The 19,780-nt window shown below is 38.4% G+C and overlaps 2 protein-coding genes across 3 annotated transcripts in view; one reads left to right on the forward strand and one right to left on the reverse strand.

Moving 5' to 3' along the window:
* fam81b (family with sequence similarity 81 member B) overlaps positions 1 to 15,842 on the forward strand; it is a 105,071-nt gene extending 89,229 nt beyond the window's left edge. The window contains exon 9 of the mRNA XM_043709604.1: positions 15,710 to 15,842. Within this exon, the coding sequence (XP_043565539.1) occupies positions 15,710 to 15,738 (29 nt within the window). The 3' untranslated portion in view covers positions 15,739 to 15,842. The remainder of the gene's footprint in view (positions 1 to 15,709) is intronic.
* ttc37 (tetratricopeptide repeat domain 37) overlaps positions 1 to 19,780 on the reverse strand; it is a 117,666-nt gene that overhangs the window by 47,939 nt on the left and 49,947 nt on the right. For both annotated transcript variants that reach the window (XM_043709515.1, XM_043709524.1), the window contains exons 18-27: positions 18,217 to 18,319; positions 14,958 to 15,140; positions 9,436 to 9,571; positions 8,240 to 8,318; positions 7,607 to 7,668; positions 6,465 to 6,521; positions 6,179 to 6,247; positions 5,216 to 5,290; positions 4,959 to 5,100; positions 2,251 to 2,344 (exon numbers count right to left, since the gene is read on the reverse strand). In XM_043709515.1, the coding sequence (XP_043565450.1) occupies positions 2,251 to 2,344; positions 4,959 to 5,100; positions 5,216 to 5,290; positions 6,179 to 6,247; positions 6,465 to 6,521; positions 7,607 to 7,668; positions 8,240 to 8,318; positions 9,436 to 9,571; positions 14,958 to 15,140; positions 18,217 to 18,319 (1,000 nt within the window). The remainder of the gene's footprint in view (positions 1 to 2,250; positions 2,345 to 4,958; positions 5,101 to 5,215; positions 5,291 to 6,178; positions 6,248 to 6,464; positions 6,522 to 7,606; positions 7,669 to 8,239; positions 8,319 to 9,435; positions 9,572 to 14,957; positions 15,141 to 18,216; positions 18,320 to 19,780) is intronic.

The following is a 19,780-nucleotide window of genomic DNA, read 5'->3' on the forward strand; positions in this document are numbered from 1 at the left end:
TGCTACTATGTACTTTGTATGGTATGATCTGCCTGTATAACATGCAAAACACCATTTATCACTGTATCCCAGTACATGTGACAACAATAAATCAAACTCAAAGCTCAAACTCATACAACACATACCAGGGCTGTAAGGAAGGCAACAAAACAAATCACTGGAGATGTTCAGCAATCTGGCAGTCTCGTTGAGGAAAGAAATAAAGTTACATTTAATGTCCAATATGACTCTTCTTGGGAACTCAGCTCCAAAGAAGGGGCATATCAGACTTGAAACCTTAACTTTCTTTCTCTCTCTGCTGACGCTGCCAGACCTGCTCAACTTCTCAAACACATTGTGTTTTAATTTCAGATCCCCAGCATCCACTATACTTTGTTTTTATATTACTGTGATATGCTACTCCCTCGTAGCCTCATCCACGGGCCTTCCTGCTCCTTTTGAAGGTAGAACAGTAAATTCCTGAGGCCTGTTTTGGAACCTTAAACATTTACGATATTTATGAAGAACTGAGATTGTGGGTTAGAGTGTCACATATTTGCCCATGACACCAAAATAAGCAGTATAGTAAGCAGTATTTCTATAGTGTTATGACTTCAGATTGCTTACCAAGCAATATATCTGAAATCATAACACTACAGAAATATTGATATACTACCTGAATCCACAAATTTAGACATGAGCAATAGAATCTATTTATACTGATTGAGATACAATGTTAAGTGACAGACTAAAAGTTAGAGCTAAAACTTTCAGACAGTTAATGTTAGGTTAACTGGTAATATTAACTCAATATTAATAGTTCGCTGTTAACCAAATATATTAAAGAATATAGAGAAAAGCCAGGCATGTGAAGTTTAGTTCCAGAATTAGCCATGATCTCACTGAATAGTGGGGCAGGCTTGAGCAATTCATAGCAGGTTAACAAGCAGAGGAACAGGTTACATCATTTTGTTGTAGAAAAGGCAAAATTTCCAATTCTTTACATCAGTGGATTCTCTTAATTAACATCAACAAAATAATTAACTTCCTCAAAGGTTAGATCTCATGAAATACAGGGAGAACTTGCCATATAGGTACAGAACTGGCTCAACAGTAGAAGACAGAGAGTGGAGATGGAGGATTGTTTTTCAGATTAGAGGCCTGTGACCAGTGGAGTGCCACTAGGATCAGTGCTGGATCCACTACTTTTCATCATTTATAAAAATGATTTGGATGCGAGCATAAGAGGTATAGTTAGTAAGTTTGCTGATGACATCAAAATTGGAGGTGTAGTGGACAACGAAGAAGGTTACCTCAGATTACAACTGGATCTTGACCTGATGGGCCAATGGGCTGAGAGGTAGCAGATAGAGTTTAATTTAGAGAAATGTGAGGTGCTGCATTTTGGGAAAGCAAATCTTAGCAGGACTTATACACTTAAACGTAAGGTCTGAGGGAGTGTTGCTGAACAGAGAGACCTTGGAGTGCAGGTTCATAGTGCTTTGAAAGTGGAGTGACAGGTAGATAGGATAGTGAAGGCAGCGTTTGGTATGCTTTCCTTTATTGGTCAGAGTATTGAGTACAGGAGTTGGAAGGTCATGTTGCGGCTGTACAGGACATTGGTTAGGCCACTGTTGGAATATTGTGTGCAATTCTGGTCTCCTTCCTATTGGAAAGATGTTGTGAAACTTGAAAGAGTTCAGAAAAGATGTTGCCAGGGTTGGAGGATTTGAGCTACAGGGAGAGGTTGAACAGGCTGGGGCTGTTTTCGCTGCAGCGTCGGAGGCTGAGGGAGGTTTATAAAATCATGAGGGGCATGGATAAGATAAATACACAAAAAATTTTTTCCCTGGGGTGGTGAAGTCCAGAACTGGAGGGCATAGGTTTAGAGTGGGAGGGGAAAAAAAAAAAATATATATATATATATAAAAAAAAAAGAGAGTTCTAAACAGGTTTACCTAAACAGATAACTTGCAGTTACAGTTCACAACCTCAGTCTAGAGTGCGGCTGTTTAGAATCCTCATGGTTGCTAGTCATATGGTATCATCCTGATCCTTGGCTCATACAGTATACTCAGCTCTTATGGAATAACACTGTAATGGGCATACGATTTTGACTGAACCCTGAGATAAGCCTATGAATTTTTCATTCTTTTGAAACTGCTGCTTCATAGGCGACATAAATTCATGGAGATTTATACATGGTTTGTTTCAGGAAATCTTTCTTCCAAACATGAGCAGATGCACTTTGTATTTAAACACAATCCTTACCTGTGATATGCCACTTCTGCTTGTTCTTTGAGGTTTAGATACTCATTTAAATAACCCAACATTGTGAAAGCTGTTGCATCACTCTGAATTCTCTCTGTTAAAAAAAAATCAAAACAGCATTCTATTAATCTGGTTCAAAGAAAACAAGCTACACACAAGAATCCAATATAGTATCTCACCCAGAATATTTGATCATTGTAACTAGGCCCTTTTCATCCACAATCTTTTGCAAAAGAATGAATTAACAGCGTTTTCACTGAAAACTGGCTCATCTTGCAGCTTACTGAGGCCTGGTTATAATTTCCACTACTTGTTCCATGGTGGCAGTGGGACGACTTTCATTTTGAGATTACATCTTGTTCCTCCCCAGCTCTCTAGCACATTGTACTCTAAGCATCTCGCCTTGTTCTGTACCTCTCAAATTTTATTTGAGATCCTCATTTGCCAGCATTTTTACATCCCACTCCTGAGACATTCATCCTCAACTACATGGTTGACAACTGCTTCTTACTGTTATAATCTCCCTCTCAAATCACTTTGTTAAGTCTCCTCTGAATTCATAGCCATTTTATAACCTCTCCAGTCATATAAATACAGTTTTGAAATTTAAACAGCCAAACCTCCAGCCATGCCAATTCGTGACTTTTCTATTCCAATGATGTTAATCAAAAGAATACCACCTCAAACTATTTTCTTTTATCACTCATTACGCGAGTGTTAGTAGCATCTCAAAATCACATCTCCTTCAGAGTTTGCTCTTCAGGAGAAATAAATGCTCTAAGTCTCCTTCAATTGCAATTTTAAGGCCTTTCATTTGTCAAGCCAATTGTGCAGCTACCGATCTCAATAATTCACTCACTGTGATCCCCTTATCCTCAGTAAAATCCAAGGAATGCTTCTTGTCTGCATCTGGTGCAAACCTGTTTTTTCCAAGCACCCCCAAGCTTTGCCTGGACAGCATTAAGGACTATCTGGCTTCTCCATCTTCTGTTAAATTCAGAATGTCATGATAATTCATGACAGCAGAGATAATCCCTGGTTTCTACTCTCTACTGTCAACTGTTTTTCTACCATCACATTCTGAAACAAATGTAAGACGCTGATGTATCTCTGTATCACCAAGATAAAACTATCTATCTGTCAAACCTAAACTCTTCCATAGCCTTACATTTCCATGTTACTTCAGTCTCTTTTCTCTTGTGTTCTCTCCCTACTTGCCAGGACACCATTTCTACCAAATTGATGGCACCATGGCTCAGTGCTTAGCACTGCTGCCTTATAGCACCAGGGACCTGGGTTTGATTCCACCCTTGGGTGACTGTCTGTGTGGAGTTTACACATTCTTCCCGTGTCTGTGTCCTCTGGTTTCCTCCTACAGTACAAAGATTCGCAGGTGAGGAGAATTGGCCATGGTGAATTGCCCAGAGTGTCCAGGGATGTGGTTTGGTGGATTAGCCATGGGAAATGCAGGATTACAGAGATAGGGTGGGGGGGTGAGTAGAGGTGGGATGCTCTTCAGAAGGTCGGATGGGCCGAATGGCCTGCTTCCATACTATAAAGATTCTTTTCTATGGTTCTAACTGAACGCCTCTCCTTCTAACCAATCAAAATTCCTCCATGCTCTTAAAACTCTAACTTACCTAAACTTTATAGCCACTGTATTTTGCAGCAACCAACTCATCAATCCTATCTTCATTAACCTCTGCTGGCTCCCAGTCTTCATCCTACAATCAAAACTCTAATTCTGGTGCTAGAATCCTTCATGATCTCAGCATTCTCATTTCCTCCAGCTTTACCACTCACTTCCTCTGTTTTAGTCTCGAATGCATCCTCCATCCCTTCACCTCAGTGTTGACTGTTATGCATTCAAATAACAAAGCTGAATACTCTGAAATGCCTCTCTCTTAAGCCTCTCAACCCTCACCTCCTTTGGCATTCCATCAAAACCAACCTGTTTAAACAAATGTCTAGTCAATTTCAATTATCTTCTCATTTGTCTTGATACCCATTATCATCTCATTACATCTCTGAGACACATCTTGGGAAATTTACTACATTGAAAATTGTATTTAAATAGGTTATTTGGAAGTTGCCATGTTGCAGTGATGGCACTGGACTAGTAATCCACAAATCCAAGCTAATGTTCTGAGGACATAGATTAAAACCCCACCATGGCAGATGGTGAATTTTATTTCAATAAAAGATATGAAATAAAAGGAATAATCTAATGACCATCATGCAACCAGTGCTAATAGGTTTTTAATACAATTTGGTTCACTAATAGAAAAGGAAATCTGCTGTCCTTATCTGATCTGGCCTATATACGACTCCAGACACATAGCAATGTGGTGGACTCTGAATAGCCCTCCAGACAATTAGAGATGGGCAATAAATGCTGGCATAGCCAGTAATGCCCACATTCCATGAAAATTCCAAGAAAATTAAGGAAAATTGACCAATGTACCACTAGTTCTCTAATTTCACAATATTCTTATATTATTTTGTTATTAAGATGTGTGACACTTTTACAAGAGACCTCATTATTATTAGATATTGCCAAGCCAATGTAAAATTCTTCAGAAGTTTGGACTGCATTCTTGGAATAATGGATACATTCATAGTTGGGCTATAATATTACCTCTTCTTCTAAATAAACTGAATGAAACATTAATTATATTAAATGCTCCAGTTCAAACACTTTACCATACCTGTATATTTGCTCATGACAACTTGCGCAGCAGATATTGCATTCATTTGTACAATGTTGTACTTGTACAATTCAGAATTTCTGTTTGATTTATCCTGCAATGTTGAACACACCCAGTGTGCATAACCTTTAGCTCCCTCAGTCTGTAAAAATAGTTTTTTCTAAATTAGTTGAACAAATTAGAATAAACTCATCTTGATTGAAAATTGAACAAGTTAGACATACTTACATATAACCAAAATAATGAACAATACTTACATTAACACCAAGCTCTGTGGTATGTCTAAACAAATCCATGGTCTCATAGCTGCCAACAGCTTCGGCAATTAGTGCCTACAAGTTCAAATAATTGGAAACTTAGACTACCAAAGCAGAAATACACAAGTTACAAATTAAAATTTCTTCCCAATACAGAAAAAAAATGTAAAGATGACAAAAGTATGACATTCCTATAAACAAGATGTTGTGAAACTTGAAAGGGTTCAGAAAAGATTTACAAGGATGTTGCCAGGGTTGGAGACGGGTATGGAATGAGCTGCCAGAGGAAGTGGTGGAGGCTGGTACAATTGCAACATTTAAGAGGCATTTGGATGGGCATATGAATAGGATGGGTTTGGAGGGATAAGGACCGGGTGCTGGCAGGTGGGACTAGATTGGTCGGCATGGATGAGTTGGGCCAGAAGGGTCTGTTTCCATGTTGTATGTGACTTTATACATTAGTATTATAAACAGTAATTAAACATCTAAACAGTGTAAGTGCAAAAGACAAAAGTATATAATTTATGAAAGTTCAGTTAAACAACTTTATTAATCCTTCAGGTTATGATAACCAAGGAGGAGAGAAATCTGTGATAGTGGCCCATGTGTGAAATAGCAAAGCAACAGAAAGGTCTTGAAAGATAGATAAAGTATATTTTCTGTCCTTGAGAGAAAGGTGCTCCTGTACTTGACAGATCATTTTCACCAATTTGAGCATCACAACACTTTTAATTATTTAATTTCATACAGCATACAAACATGATAATTCTATGATAACTTTTGTAGCATCAGAAATAATCAAAAAATGTGGAAAATTACTGCATAAGTTGTGTCTCAAATAAATGGTAAAGTTATCTATCTAGATCCTTAAACTATCCAAATGTATCAAACTGATACAACAATTGGAAAATATTTTCACCTTGCTTCAAATAATATTAAACTGTAGAAACAGAGATGATCTACCTGTCCAATCCAGCATGTAACATACGAGGGTTCCAAAGACTGGGCTACCTTAAAGGCTTCATGAGCAAGCTACATTAGAAACATATGAAAATCATAAGTAGATGATTAATATTAAAGTAAGGATTACATTTTCAAAAATATTAATGGTTTAAAAAGGATTGGATGAGATTTTATCAGCGGTATTATGAATGAACATTGAATAGCTACATAATACTAAGTAACTCCAGTTACTGTGACAATTGATCAATCTTACTTTCGCGTAATTACTAGTATTCTCAACATTTACCTCAATATTTTCATTCTTCAAATAAGTTGCCCCCAGGTTGGTCCAGGCCGCTACATTCTAGTAGAAGAGATTATAATATTTGAAAAATCAAGTTTTAATTTTTGCTGGTCCAGCTTTTGAAACATATGCTATTAGAGTTTGTTCTGAATTCAATATCATTTAAATTATCTTAATATTAACTGTAACTGTACAATGTATTCTGTTTTTCTGTGCAGCTGTGGTTGCATGATAGGAAATATACAAATGGATGGGAAAGAGCCCAAAAGTGATTTACTAGAATTGTTCCAAGTATGAGAAACTTCAGAACTGGATAAATTGAAGTAGTTCAAACTGTTCTCCCCAGAGAGAAGGTGGCTAAGACAACCTCCGATTGAAGTTTTTAGATTAGATTTGATTAGATTCCCTTCAGTGTGGAAACAGTCCGTTTGGCCCAACAAGTCCACACCAACCCTCCGAAGAGTAACCCACCCAGGCCTATTTCCCCTCTGACAAATGCACCTAGCACTATGGGCAATTTAGCATGGCCAATTCACCTAACTTGCACATCTTTGGACTGTGGGAGGAAACCGGAATACCCGGAGGAAACCCACGCAGACACAGGGAGAATGTGCAAACTCCACACAGACAGTTGCCAGAGGCTAGAAATGAACCTGGAACCCTTGTGCTGTGAGGTAGTAGTGCTAACCACTGAGCCACTGTGCCACCCTTTCAGAATCATGAATTAGCTGGACAGAGTAGATAGGGTGAAACCTGTTCTGCTTGTAAAAGAAAGACGACTGAGAGGTCATAGATTTAAAGTGTTGTACAAATGAGAAAAGGTTGTGGGGAGGAAAAAAAAACTTGTTCACTCAGTGATTGTTAGGATATGGAACGCACTATCAGATTCAACTGAGACATTGAAGAGGGAATTAGATGGTTATTTAGATACTAATGATGGGCAGGAATATGAGAAAAAACAGGAGATTAGCACTAGTAATACAGCCAATGCATGCACAGTGGGCCGAATGACTTCCCTCTGCACTCTAATAAGCGTGATTCTGCTCTCTTAAAATTATTTCAAACAAACCATCACCTAATTAATAATAGTTTGAGTAAAATGCACTCACTGGAAGTTTAAAAAATGAAGTTTCAAGTTTACTTACATTTTGTTCAACCTGAACAGATTTGATGAATGCATGTTGGGCTAGGGCATAATTTGCAATACCTGCATCAGAACAATGAGGAAAGTAATCAAAATATACTTAATTAAAGTTATCCAATTAATTTGCTGCTTATCTTATTTTGTACTGATGAGACAATGCATCAAAAACATTTTTTAAAAACAAAAATTTAGTGCACCAAAGTTTTCAATTATCACAGAATCAGAATCCCTACAGTGTGGAAGCAGGCCATACTTATCCTCAGAACAGCATCCCACCCATTACTGCCATCCTACCCTATCCCCAGAAACTTGCATATCTCGAGTCCAATCCACCTACCCAAACCTCCTTGAACATCATGGACAATTTAGCATGGCTACTCCGCCTACCCTGCACATCTTCGGACTGTGGGAGGAAACCGGAGCACCTGGAGGAAATCCATGGACAACAGAGAGAAAATGTGCAAACTCCACAAAGACAGTTGCCCACAGGTAGAATTGGACCCAGGTCACTAATGCAGTGAGGCAGCAGTGCTAACCATTGAGCTGTCCCAGAGATAATTAATAACTTCCAGATAGATTTTCAGTAATTCAGTTTTTACTGCTATACTAAACTTAAAATTCAATAAAGCAATACCTTTATAACATGCAACAACTCCAAGTGCATTCCAGTGTAGATGATTTTTGCTGTCTAACATCACTGATTTTTTGAGGCACTGTTGAATAGACATGCAATGAAAATTACATTAAAAATACAGTGTCCAAAAAAATTATAAACATGTAATTTTGAGGCAGTTAACCAATTTTCCTCTAATTGTAAAACAAAGAATTGCTGGAAATCTGAAACATGAAAATAAATTGCTGGAGAAACTCAGCAGGCTTGGCCACTTTTGTGGAGACAAAGCAGAATTAATGTAGTGTCCAGTGACCCTTCTTCAGAACTGTAGTTGGACCGAACAGATCAATTGAACACATTGAAGAGGGAGAAAAGAAAAGAGGATTGCATGTGCTAATAGAGCTCAACAAATTGACTTATTATTAACATAGGTAAATTAAAAGTCAGATAGAATCCCTGAATCAGAATTGATCTTCTCCTAATCAGTTGCTAGGTGATCCATTATGTTCAAATAAAATAAGAAATGTGCATCAATACTAGCCTGGAATTTCTACTGGGGTTGCAACCGGCAAATTCTTCTTTCCAATCGGGCATAGCAAGTTTTGTGGCTGGGACCTGGCTTTGGCAAAGGTACTGTTGAATTAATGTTAAGCAGCTGCTTGGGTGGAAAGCATGCAAGAAGTCCAAGCCATTATGTCCAAGCTAATATTAGACACTTTAAGCAGTATTTGTAAAACAGGCAGAAAGATTAAATGAAGGCATTTAATTACACAAGAAAGAATGCTAACTTTCAATTCAGAAATAAAACTGAAGTTGTGCAGTATATGTTTGAATTGAAGGTTATACTAACAGGCTATTAGAGGACACACACCATTAAAACATATAAGCAATTAGTAATGGAAAACATCTGCTCTCAGGAACATTTGCTCCCACTTCAGTTTTGGTTAGGTTTAACACTGACAAGGCAATAAATTGAAACAAACCTTTCTATTGTGTACATTGATCATTGATTGCATCCATCACATTTCTCAAATTGAAAAATTAAAAACAGAATGAGTGTTGGGAGTATAGTGGTAATCACAGTATGCAATTCAACTTGATGCAAAAAAAAAGTCAAAAACCAAAACAAAATACACTAAAATTTTCAAAACTTTAAAAACCTAGACCCTCTAAGGTAGATGTGTTTCTCTCCTTTTTATATAAAAAAAACAATTTACCAGTAGTGCTTTTTCCAATAACTCAGACACTATATTCCCTTCTGCAGTAGCCTGAGCCTGTCGGTAGTAGTTCACACCAAGGTCACACCACAGATTGGCAGATGTCGATGTCAATGTAAGGGCCCGTCCGTAGCATCTAGGAGAAAATAAGTTGCAGTTATAAGTGAAACTGCACTTTTCACACCACAAATAACAGAATTATGCTGAGATTAAACATCTCTTTGAACAGTGTGCTGACAGTTGGGTAAGGGAAATCCTGATCTCTTCCTAGAAATGAATTTTGCTTGCATTTAATATCCAAGTGCGATTTACAGCATTGATGAAAATTTTCTTAATGTGTTTGAACTCTAAATTTCACTCAGGCTTAAGCAGGGATATAAAAGCTCTCTATTTGTAGTTAGTTAGTTAAGGAAACCAGCTTGAGCTGTGGTTGTGGTTGCTGGAGGTCAGTCATTCCACTTCTAGGACACTTCTCCAAGAGTTCCTCAGCGTCCAAAATTTGACCATCTTCAGATGCTTCAATGTCCTTTCCTCCATCAGAAAATCAGAAGTAGAGATATTCACTGATGATTGTATAATGTTCAGCACCATGTTTGAATCCTTACAGATGACACAAACCACTTTTATATCTTTCCCCTCTCACCCTAAACTTATGCCCTCTAATTCTGGACTCCCCAACCCCAGGGAAAAGACTTTGCCTATTTACCCTATCCATGCCTCTCATAATTTTGTAAACCTCTATAAGGTCACCGCTCAGCATCCCACACTCCAGGGAAAACAGCCCCAGCCTGGTCAGCCTCTCCCTATAGCTCAAATCCTCCAACCCTGGCAACATCTTTGTAAATCTTTTCTGAACCCTTTCAAGTTTCACAACATCTTTCCAATAGGCAGGAGACCCGAATTGCACGCAATATTCCAACAGTGGCCTAATCAACGTCCAGTACAGCCGCAACATGACCTCCCAACTCCTGTACTCAATACTCTGACCAATAAAGGAAAGCATACCAACCGCTGCCTTCACTATCCTATTTACCTGCACTCCACTTTCAAGGAGCTATGAACCTGCACTCCAAGGTCTCTTTGTTCAGCAACACTCCCTAGGATCTTACCATTATAATAAGTCCTGCTAAGATTTGCTTTCCCAAAATGCAGCACCTCGCATTTATCTGAAATAAACTCCATCTGCCACTTCTCAGCCCACTGGCTCATCTGGTCAAAATCCTGTTGTAATCTGGAGGTCACCCTCTTCGCTGTCCACTACACCTCCAATTTCGGTGTCATCTGCAAACTTACTAACTGTACCTCTTATGCTTGCATCCAAATCATTTATGTAAATGACAAAAAGTAGAGGACCCAGCCTTGCGGCATTCCACTGGTCACAAGCCTCCAGTCTGGAAAAACAACCCTCCACCACCACTCTCTGTCTTCTACCTTTGAGCCAATTCTGTATCCAAGTGGCTAGTTCTCCCTGTAGTCCATGAGATCTAAACTTGCTAATCAGTCTCCCATGGGGAACCTTGTCCAACGCCTTACTGAAGTCTATATAGATCACATCTACCACTCTGCCCTCAACAATCCTCTGTCACTTCTTCAAAAAACTCAATCAAGTTTGTGAGACAATTTCCCACACACAAAGCCATGTTGACCATCCCTAATCAGTCCTTGCCTTTCCAAATACATGTACATCCTGTCCCTCAGGATTCCCTCCAAAAACTTGCCCACCACCGAGGTCAGGCTCACCAGTCTATAGTTCTCTGGCTTGTCCTTACCGCCCTTCTTAAACAGTGGCACCACGTTAGCCAACCTCCAGTTTTCCGGCACCTCACCTGTGACCATCGATGATACAAATATCTCAGTAAGAGGCCCACCAATCACTTCTCTAGCTTCCCACAGAGTTCTAGGGTACACCTGATCAGGGCTGATCTTTGAGGGGCCCTATTCTCTCCCTAGTTACCTTTTTGTCCTTAATATATTTGTAAAACCCCTTTGGATTCTCCTTAATTCTATTTGCCAAAGCTATCTCATATCCCCTTTTTGCCCTCCTGATTTCCCTCTTAAATGTACTCCTACTTCCTTTATACTCTAAGGATTCACTTGATCTATCCTGTCTATACCTTACAAATGCTTCCATCTTTTTCTTAACCAAACCCTCAATTTCGTTAGTCATCCAGCATTCTCTATACCGATCAGCCTTCCCTTTCACCCTGACAGGAATATACTTTCTCTGGATTCTCGTTATCTCATTTCCAAAGGCTTCCCATTTTCCAACCATCCCTATACCTGCTAACATCTGCCCCCAATCAGCTTTCGAAAGTTCTTGCCTGATACCTTCAAAATTGGCCTTTCTCCAATTTAGAACTTCAACTTTTAGATTTGGCTTATCCTTTTCCATCATTATTTTAAATCTAATAGAATTATGGTCGCTGGTCCCAAAGTGCTCCCCCACTGACACCTCAGTCACCTGCCCTGCCTTATTTCCCAAGAGTAGGTCAAGTTTTGCACCTTCTCTAGTAGGTACATCCACATTACTGAATCACAAAATTATCTTGTACACACTTAAGGAATTCCTCTCCATCTAAACCCTTAGCACTATGGCAGTCCCAGTCTATGTTTGGAAAGTTAAAAACCCCTACCATAACAACCCTATTATTCTTACAGATAGCTGAGATCACCTTACTAGTTTGTTTCTCAATTTCCCTCTGACTATTAGGGGGTCTATAATACAATCCCAATAAGGTGATCATCCCTTTCTTATTTCTCAGTTCCACCCAAATAACTTCCTTGGATGTATTTCCGAGAATATCCTCCCTCAGCACAGCTGTAAAGCTATCCTTTATCAAAAACTCCACTCCCCCTCCTCTCTTGCCTCCCTTTCTATCCTTCCTGTAGCATTTGTATTCTAGAACATTAAGCTGCCAGTCCTGCCCATCCCTGAGCCATGTTTCTGTAATTGCTATGATATCCCAGTACCATGTTTCTAACCATGCCCTGAGTTCATCTGCCTTCCTTTTGCATTGAAATAAATGCAGTTTAATTCATTAGTCCTACCTGGTCCCTGCCTGTTTGACTCACTATGAAAAATATTTCAAGTGGGAAGTATCACCATCCATGATTTAAAAAGTTAAAGGTAGAATTAAAGAGAAAGTAAACCATTTTGTAGAAGTGAATGGCAGATCACAAATTGAATGCAATATAAAATCAGCAAAGAAAATCTCAACTAATAAAAACGGCAAAATTGGAGTAATTTACACCTTTCCCGTACAAAAAAAACCCAGAAACAGTCTAAGAAACTCAGCAGGTCTAGCAGCATGTGGATAGAAAGCAGATAGGTGGAAATGGAGCCCAGAGAGAGAGAGTGTGTGTGTGTGAAAGAAAGAAAGAAAGAAGAGTGAGTGAAAAAAAAGAGAGAGAAAAAAAAGAGAGAAACAGCAGAATCTCTTATCAGGATGCTCTTACTGGTCTCCACTTCTTCTGGGAAAGGCCAGAAGTATCCCAATCTAGCACTACCCTCCTCCATCTGGCTCAGCCCATCCTCAATTTGAGCTACTTCTCCTTTAACCCCTCTCACTTTCTTCAGATCAAAAGTGTGGCCATGGGTACCTGCATAAGACCCAGTTATGCCTGTTTCTTTGTGGGGGCCCAATTTTTGACTCAGATTTCCAGCATCTGCAGTTTCTGGTTTCCTCATGTCATGTTGGGCTTTCTTCATTCCCTTGAGATTATGTTCTCTTGTTTTCAAAACTGCTGCTAATGTGAATACTTTCTCTCCACCTACTGTGTAGACTACTCATACCCTAGAAAGTCTCTTTCAAATCTCTTCTCTACATTTTCTTCTCTAAAATTAATAATACCAGCTTCTACATATTATTCACATGATTGAAGTTCCGCATCCCTGCAACCATCCTTGAAAATCTTCTCTGTACCAACTTTAAAGGCATCATCCATCAAGTATGTTGCCCAAAAAGGAAAGTAATAATCCAACTGAGATTGAATTAGTACTTTAAAAGAGATTCACCGTGACTCCATTGATTTTCTATCCTAAACATCCATTAATATGGAATCCAGAATCCAGTCTGTATTAATTACCTCATTGTAAAATATAAAAAAATTATGGCCACTTCTACCTTTCATCTCCATATAGTCAGGTCCTGAATTTAATACAGTCGTCTATTAGCTCACTTTTAGCAATGTTTAGGACATTCAACATTACTGTGGCAGAATTTTCTTCCTTGGTATTGCATATGCAATACTGTAATTTATAGGCAAAAAGATATTATTTTTGCCTAGAAGTGTAAATCCTCTTTTTGGTGCCTAATCTACTCTATTACTTTTGTTTGTATTGCGTTACTTCTTATATGGCTATATAAGATTTAAAAAGTCCATTTTATGTTAGCTGCCAGTCTTTTCTCCATGTCTTTGCATGTCTTAGTTCAATTTTCGTTGGCCTTCTGAATGTTATATATTCAGTCTAGTCCTATATTATCAATCTCAGATTGGTCATATGCATGCCTTTTCAGCTTAATTTTCCTCGCAATATCTTTCATCCTTCAGAAAGCTCTGGCTTTACTTACCCTATCTTTGCCTCTTGCCAGAACATATTTCCACTATACCCAAACTGTATCTTCTTTAAGGCAACCCATTGTTACATTATAGTCTTGCCAGCCAGTCTTTGATTCCAATTTATTACCTCACTGAAATTACTTCTCATCCAAATATGCATTTTTACCTCATAGTATTCCTCATTTTTCCCCTATTCCTAATTCAAATATAATGGAACTGTGAGTGATGCTCCCTAAATGTCCCACTATTAGAACTTAATCTATCTCATTCTTCAGAACCAGATCCAGCAATGCCTCCCTTCCTTATGCAGCCAGAAACATACTGATCTTTGCTCTTTACATTATTAATTTTCTAGTCTCTTATGATTATTGAAGCTCACGTTATTATACTCAATAGTTGTTTCAATTATTAGTAATTCAACACCATTTAATCTTTATTTTGAAATTTGAAGAGGAGGAAAATGTTGGCTGCTAACTGCATTACGCCAGCGGTAGCAATGATTTTTAGAAGATTTTTAATTTCTAATTTTATTTTGTACAGAGGAAAAAAAACAAACTGTTCATTGATTATGGCAGAGACCTAGAAGATTTTTAAGAATTGGGGAAGCTGGTGGCTAACTGATATGACTGAGAGAATGACAAAATAAGTAAGAGTCAATTACAGGGATGAGATCAAGTTCAGAGGCTGTGTTCCTCTGCTTTTCTTCATTGGTACTGGAGGTGAAGAAAAAAGGAATCAAATCAAGAGGGCTGCAGAAAGTAGTGAGTTACAGATAGAAGACTTTAGATTTTCCTCACCTTAAAATGATTTTCCAATAGTAGGCAAGCGCAACTACAAAAATTATGTACTTGAAGAGAGAACAGTCTAAGAAGGTATAGTTACAGGAAGGATTATAAAAAAAAAAGCGAAAGACAACCATTTAAAGATGAAAAAAAGGCCTCTTTTTTGACAAAGTAATTTACCTTCCTCCTAGTCGGAGCAGTTCATTTTTATCTAAATAATGCACATTTCTCTTTTCATCCTGTCCAATGAGAATGGCAGAGACTCTAATGTTAACTTTTGCTGGTGACAAAACGTGGAGCACGGTGCATGTATCTCCAATTAGCTTCCATAGACAGGATACATCAGGTCGACACTGTACAGCTCTGCAATAAAACCAGAGGTAAAACAATAAACACACTCACTTAATCTATAGCACCACTTTCAAGCAGCTGCCTTTAACAAAAGGTCAAGGCTACCAAGATATACATACATTTTTAAAAAAAGCAGTAATTCATTAAATTATTTTCAACCAATGTGAGCTCCTAAAGTTGCTGCGAGAGAACTGGGCATTTAGGACAGAATGAAACAAATGTACCTCCTTAACTAATTATGCTGAAGAACTGGGGGATTGACTTTCTTCTCGTCCTAGTGCTGTTAAAGTTAAAAATGGGTGAATTCAAATCAAATGAAGAATAAAAAGTGATTAAGAAAAAGAAAGCTTTATTCAAAATTAATTTTATATCATTAAAATCTCTAACACTATATTGTAATTTGTTTATTCTAAGCATGATGGAAGACGTTCAGCAGTAATTGGTACTTTGAAATGGATAAGACAACTTTAGTTGCTTCTAATCCGGAAGTGCCACAGGATTCAAAATGTTAATTCTGTTCTCTACACAGATGCTGCTGGACTTGCCGAGTTTCTCTAGTAATTTCTGTTTTTTTGTTTCAGATCTCCATATTACTTTGTGGGGAGTTTAATTCTACACAAGTGCCGAGACATCACTCCATTCAGTACATTTCAATGGTGAACAGATGGAAACCCTGCTGCTTTTACTAAATTAACAGTGCAGTGGTGCATCTTGGAAAACAACTTCTGAATTTCAGCATTTACCAATCTGTCTTCTCTTTTTTGATTTGCATAGCATTTGCATAAAAAGAACTGCAAATGTTATTAGCTTTGTCCCAATTTTGACAGTTAATTATGTCATTGAGTTTATGGTGGGATTTTGTTTTTAAAGTTATTCATTTTTTGGGATGTGGGCATCGCTAGCAGGCCAGCATTTATTGCCCATCCTAGCTGCCCACTAGTAGACTGGTGTGGCGGCAATTGGCTGGGTTGGATTTGTCCTTTTTATGTACAGAACAAAAATTGGGCAACTTTCCACATTGTCAGGTAGATGCCAGTGTTGTAACTGTACTGGAAGATCTTGGCTAGGGGAGCGGCAAGTTCTGGAGCATAATTCTTCAGAACTATTGCTGGGATGTTGTCAGAATCCGTAGCCTTTGCAATATCCAGTGCCTCTAAACATTTCTTTAGGTAATGTGGAGTGAATCGAATTGGCTGAAAACTTATTATCTGGAATGCTGGGGACCACTGGAGGACAGCGAGATGGATCATCCACTTGGCACTTCTGGCTAAAAATTGCTGCGAAAGCTTCAGCCTCATCTTTTGCAATGATGTGCTGAGCTCTTCCATCATTGGGGATGGGGATATTTGTAAAGCCTCCTCCCCCAGTGAGTTGTTTAATCATCCACCAACATTCATGACTGGATGTGGCAGTACTGCAGAGCTTAGATCTGATCTGTTGGTTGTGGGATCGCTTAGCTCTGTGTATCACTTGCTGCTTATATTGTTTGGCACGCAAATAGTCCTGTTAGTTGGCTTCACTGGCTTGACATCTCACCTTTCTCCTTCTAAGAAGGCAGCCGAAATGAAAAAAAACAAAATCGGACAGGTTGGCACTAGGAAGATATCTACCTCCTTCTTGCCACCACAGATATTAATTTCTGGGCAGGAAGGCCCATGGTTGACTTTCCCCATCTTCTGGCAAATAAAGCCTTAAGTTATCAATTAATAACCACTTAACAGCCACATCTCGCCTGGGCTGCAATTACTTAAGCAGCAGCAAGGACAAGAAACAGCTAGCCTACCCAAGAAATAAACCAGCACAGATAGGCTGTCAGTTTGGGGATTGGTGGTCCCTCAATCTACATTAACGATTGCAAGATTGAGGGGCTCACCTCAGGTCAGGATATGGGCTCTGAAAGACACTCCTAGTGCTCACTTTTGACTTCCTCCCTACAAACAGCAACCTGATGAACCTCTCAACCCCTAAACAACAGTTACAAATTTCACCTTTGACCCTCTATCAGAGTATCTGAGACATGAGTGATTGCTTGGCAGCAGCCATGGCCTCTGCCATGGCATTGCCATGTTCTGGATTTTGATTGGCTGGTAGCTCCAGGTGAGTAGAACTTTCTGGTGTAGCTTCTTACATCCAGCAGAAAGCTTACTGGCAACCTTCAGCTGCCAGTGTAACATCTGATTCCAGCAAGCTTTCTGATAAAGGTAAGCCACAGGTTTTAATTCATTAGTCTTAGATTTTGGCTTAATCCAGAAATGAACAAATCTGGCTTATATATAACAATATAACAGTGAATTGATGAGTCCACATTTACAACACTGGGTACAATTTTGGACATGGATACATGGCAGGTATAGCATAGAATCCAAAAAATAGTGCAAGGGGTGGAAACTAGTTACAAGGCGAAAACTGAAATGCTGACAATATTTACACGAGAGTAGAGAACAAGGTAAAATTTGATATGCTTCTCACAATTACGAAGAGCTTTGATCATTTAGATCGGAAAAAACAATTCTTCCGGTTGGGAAATCAGCAAGAGTGAGCAGAGAGGTAAGGTGGAATGGCTTTCCAAAGACAAAATGCTGGCACAAGAAAATACTGAAGTGCAAATCACTACGCAAGTGATCATATGTGAATCAGACAGAGGGTTAAGAGAGTGTGCTGGAGATTTGTTTGGTTTGCACCAGCACAGGGCCAGTGCGCTAGATGTGACATATGAATTTGCATTGCAAAAAAAATTAAAATTTGTACTGGCTACAACTAAATAATGTTGGTGACTACAAGTTGGTCTGCACTTGTCTTTTCAATGAAGACCTGGAACTCAACAAAGGAGAGGAGAATTGCAACAGCAAACCCATACCACATTTATATTCTACCCTGCTGTCACCACTCTATTCTGCTCACTGAAGTTGTTGTAGAGGATTCAAAAGAAAATAGTTTGTAAATAAAAGTATCCTGTTTTGGATTGGTGTAAATGGTACAAGTACAAAACATATTTTGCTCTCTTAACTACTGATTTAGTACTTTGCAAATTTAATAAAGATGTTGAAACAACAATTTCAAAGCTGGTTTAATGTTTGTTTTTACTCACCTAGCTAAGTACTGAAGTGCTTCTTCTGCTGAATCCAAAGCCCTTCCATCTAAACAATCATCAAGGGCACTTCGTGTCATCATTAAATAGCATTCACCTAGGCCTAGAAAAGCATGAATAAGCCATGTGGTTTGAGGGTGTCTACTTTTTAAAAAAGAGAGATGAATATCCTCTTCTACTATATATATTTAAATACGTTTTTTTTCTGCCAACAATACACTTATAAAACATTTTCATGATATTTTTGCATACTATTTTATTTTAGTTGTACATTTCAAAAAGTTAAATTTAGATCAGAATACTTGAATGTTATTTCTCTCCCTTCAAAATACTTGCACCCTTGGGCAATTGAAGGAACCCCTGCCATCCTCCAGGTAACTCTGAATGTCAATATGTTATGAAAAATTTGTTCCCATTTCCACACCTCAGCCTGAAGACCATATTAGAGGCTCGTGAAAGCAGTCAGTCCTAACATGCAAATGATTTGGGGTATCGGTGTTGGACTGGGGTGTACAAAGTTAAAAATCACAACACCAGGTTATAGTCCACAGGTTTATTTGGAAGCACTAGCTTTTGGAGCACTGCTCCTTCTTCAGGTGGTTGTGGAGTATCAGATCGTAGGACAGAGAATTTATATCAAATGTTTACCGTGTGATTTAATTAAAATTATGTATTGAAAAAGACCGAATGTTTGTTAAGTTTCTCATCTTTTAGAATGGGCATGTTGGTTTCAGTTCTTTCATATGTAAATCCCAGAAATTTTTTAAAGTTATATTCTCAAGTGAACTTTAATAATAGGTGCCATGTTGCCCCAGATAATGTACTGAAGGAGTGAGATGCCCTGCATGAGGCTGTCTGAGTCCCAATGTTCAGACTGATTCTAATCTAAAAAAAAGGGATTGATGTAAATCCGTGTAAGATTCTGTAAATCCAAATTTTAGATTAGAATCAGTCTGACCATTGTGGCACAGACAGTCTCACACAGGGCAGCTCACACCTTCAATGCATTATCTGGGCCAACATGACACCTATTGTTTAAGTTCACTTGAGAATGTAACTTTAAGAAAGTTCTGAGATTTACATCAGAACGAACTGAAACCAGCATGCCCATTCTAAGAGATGAGAGACTTAACAAATAATCGAGGTCTTTTTCAATATATAATTTCAATTAAATCACACTGTAAACATTTGTTAGAAATTCTCTGTCCTATGATCTTATACTCCACAACCACCTGATGAAAGAGCAGTGCTCCGAAAGGTAGTGCTTCCAAATAAACCTGTTGGACTATAACCTGGTGTTGTGAGATTTTTAACTAACTTGCAAAGGTCTTGTAATTGATGAAAGCTGTATAAGAAACTTCGTTTTGTTTTAGCTTACATGTTTCAAATACTTACATGACTGTGGTTAAGTATATATTCTTGCTTAGGTCAGCGCAACATCGAGGGCCGAAGGGCCTGTTCTGCGCTGTATTGTTCTATGTTCTATATAATATGCCATAAGTATTTTTTCTTTCCATTTTATCAAGCTTAATCACAGTTTATTATTAGACAAAATGTGAATAAC

Source organism: Chiloscyllium plagiosum, chromosome 2 (assembly GCF_004010195.1).
Source record: "Chiloscyllium plagiosum isolate BGI_BamShark_2017 chromosome 2, ASM401019v2, whole genome shotgun sequence".
In the NCBI taxonomy this organism is placed as follows: domain Eukaryota; kingdom Metazoa; phylum Chordata; class Chondrichthyes; order Orectolobiformes; family Hemiscylliidae; genus Chiloscyllium; species Chiloscyllium plagiosum.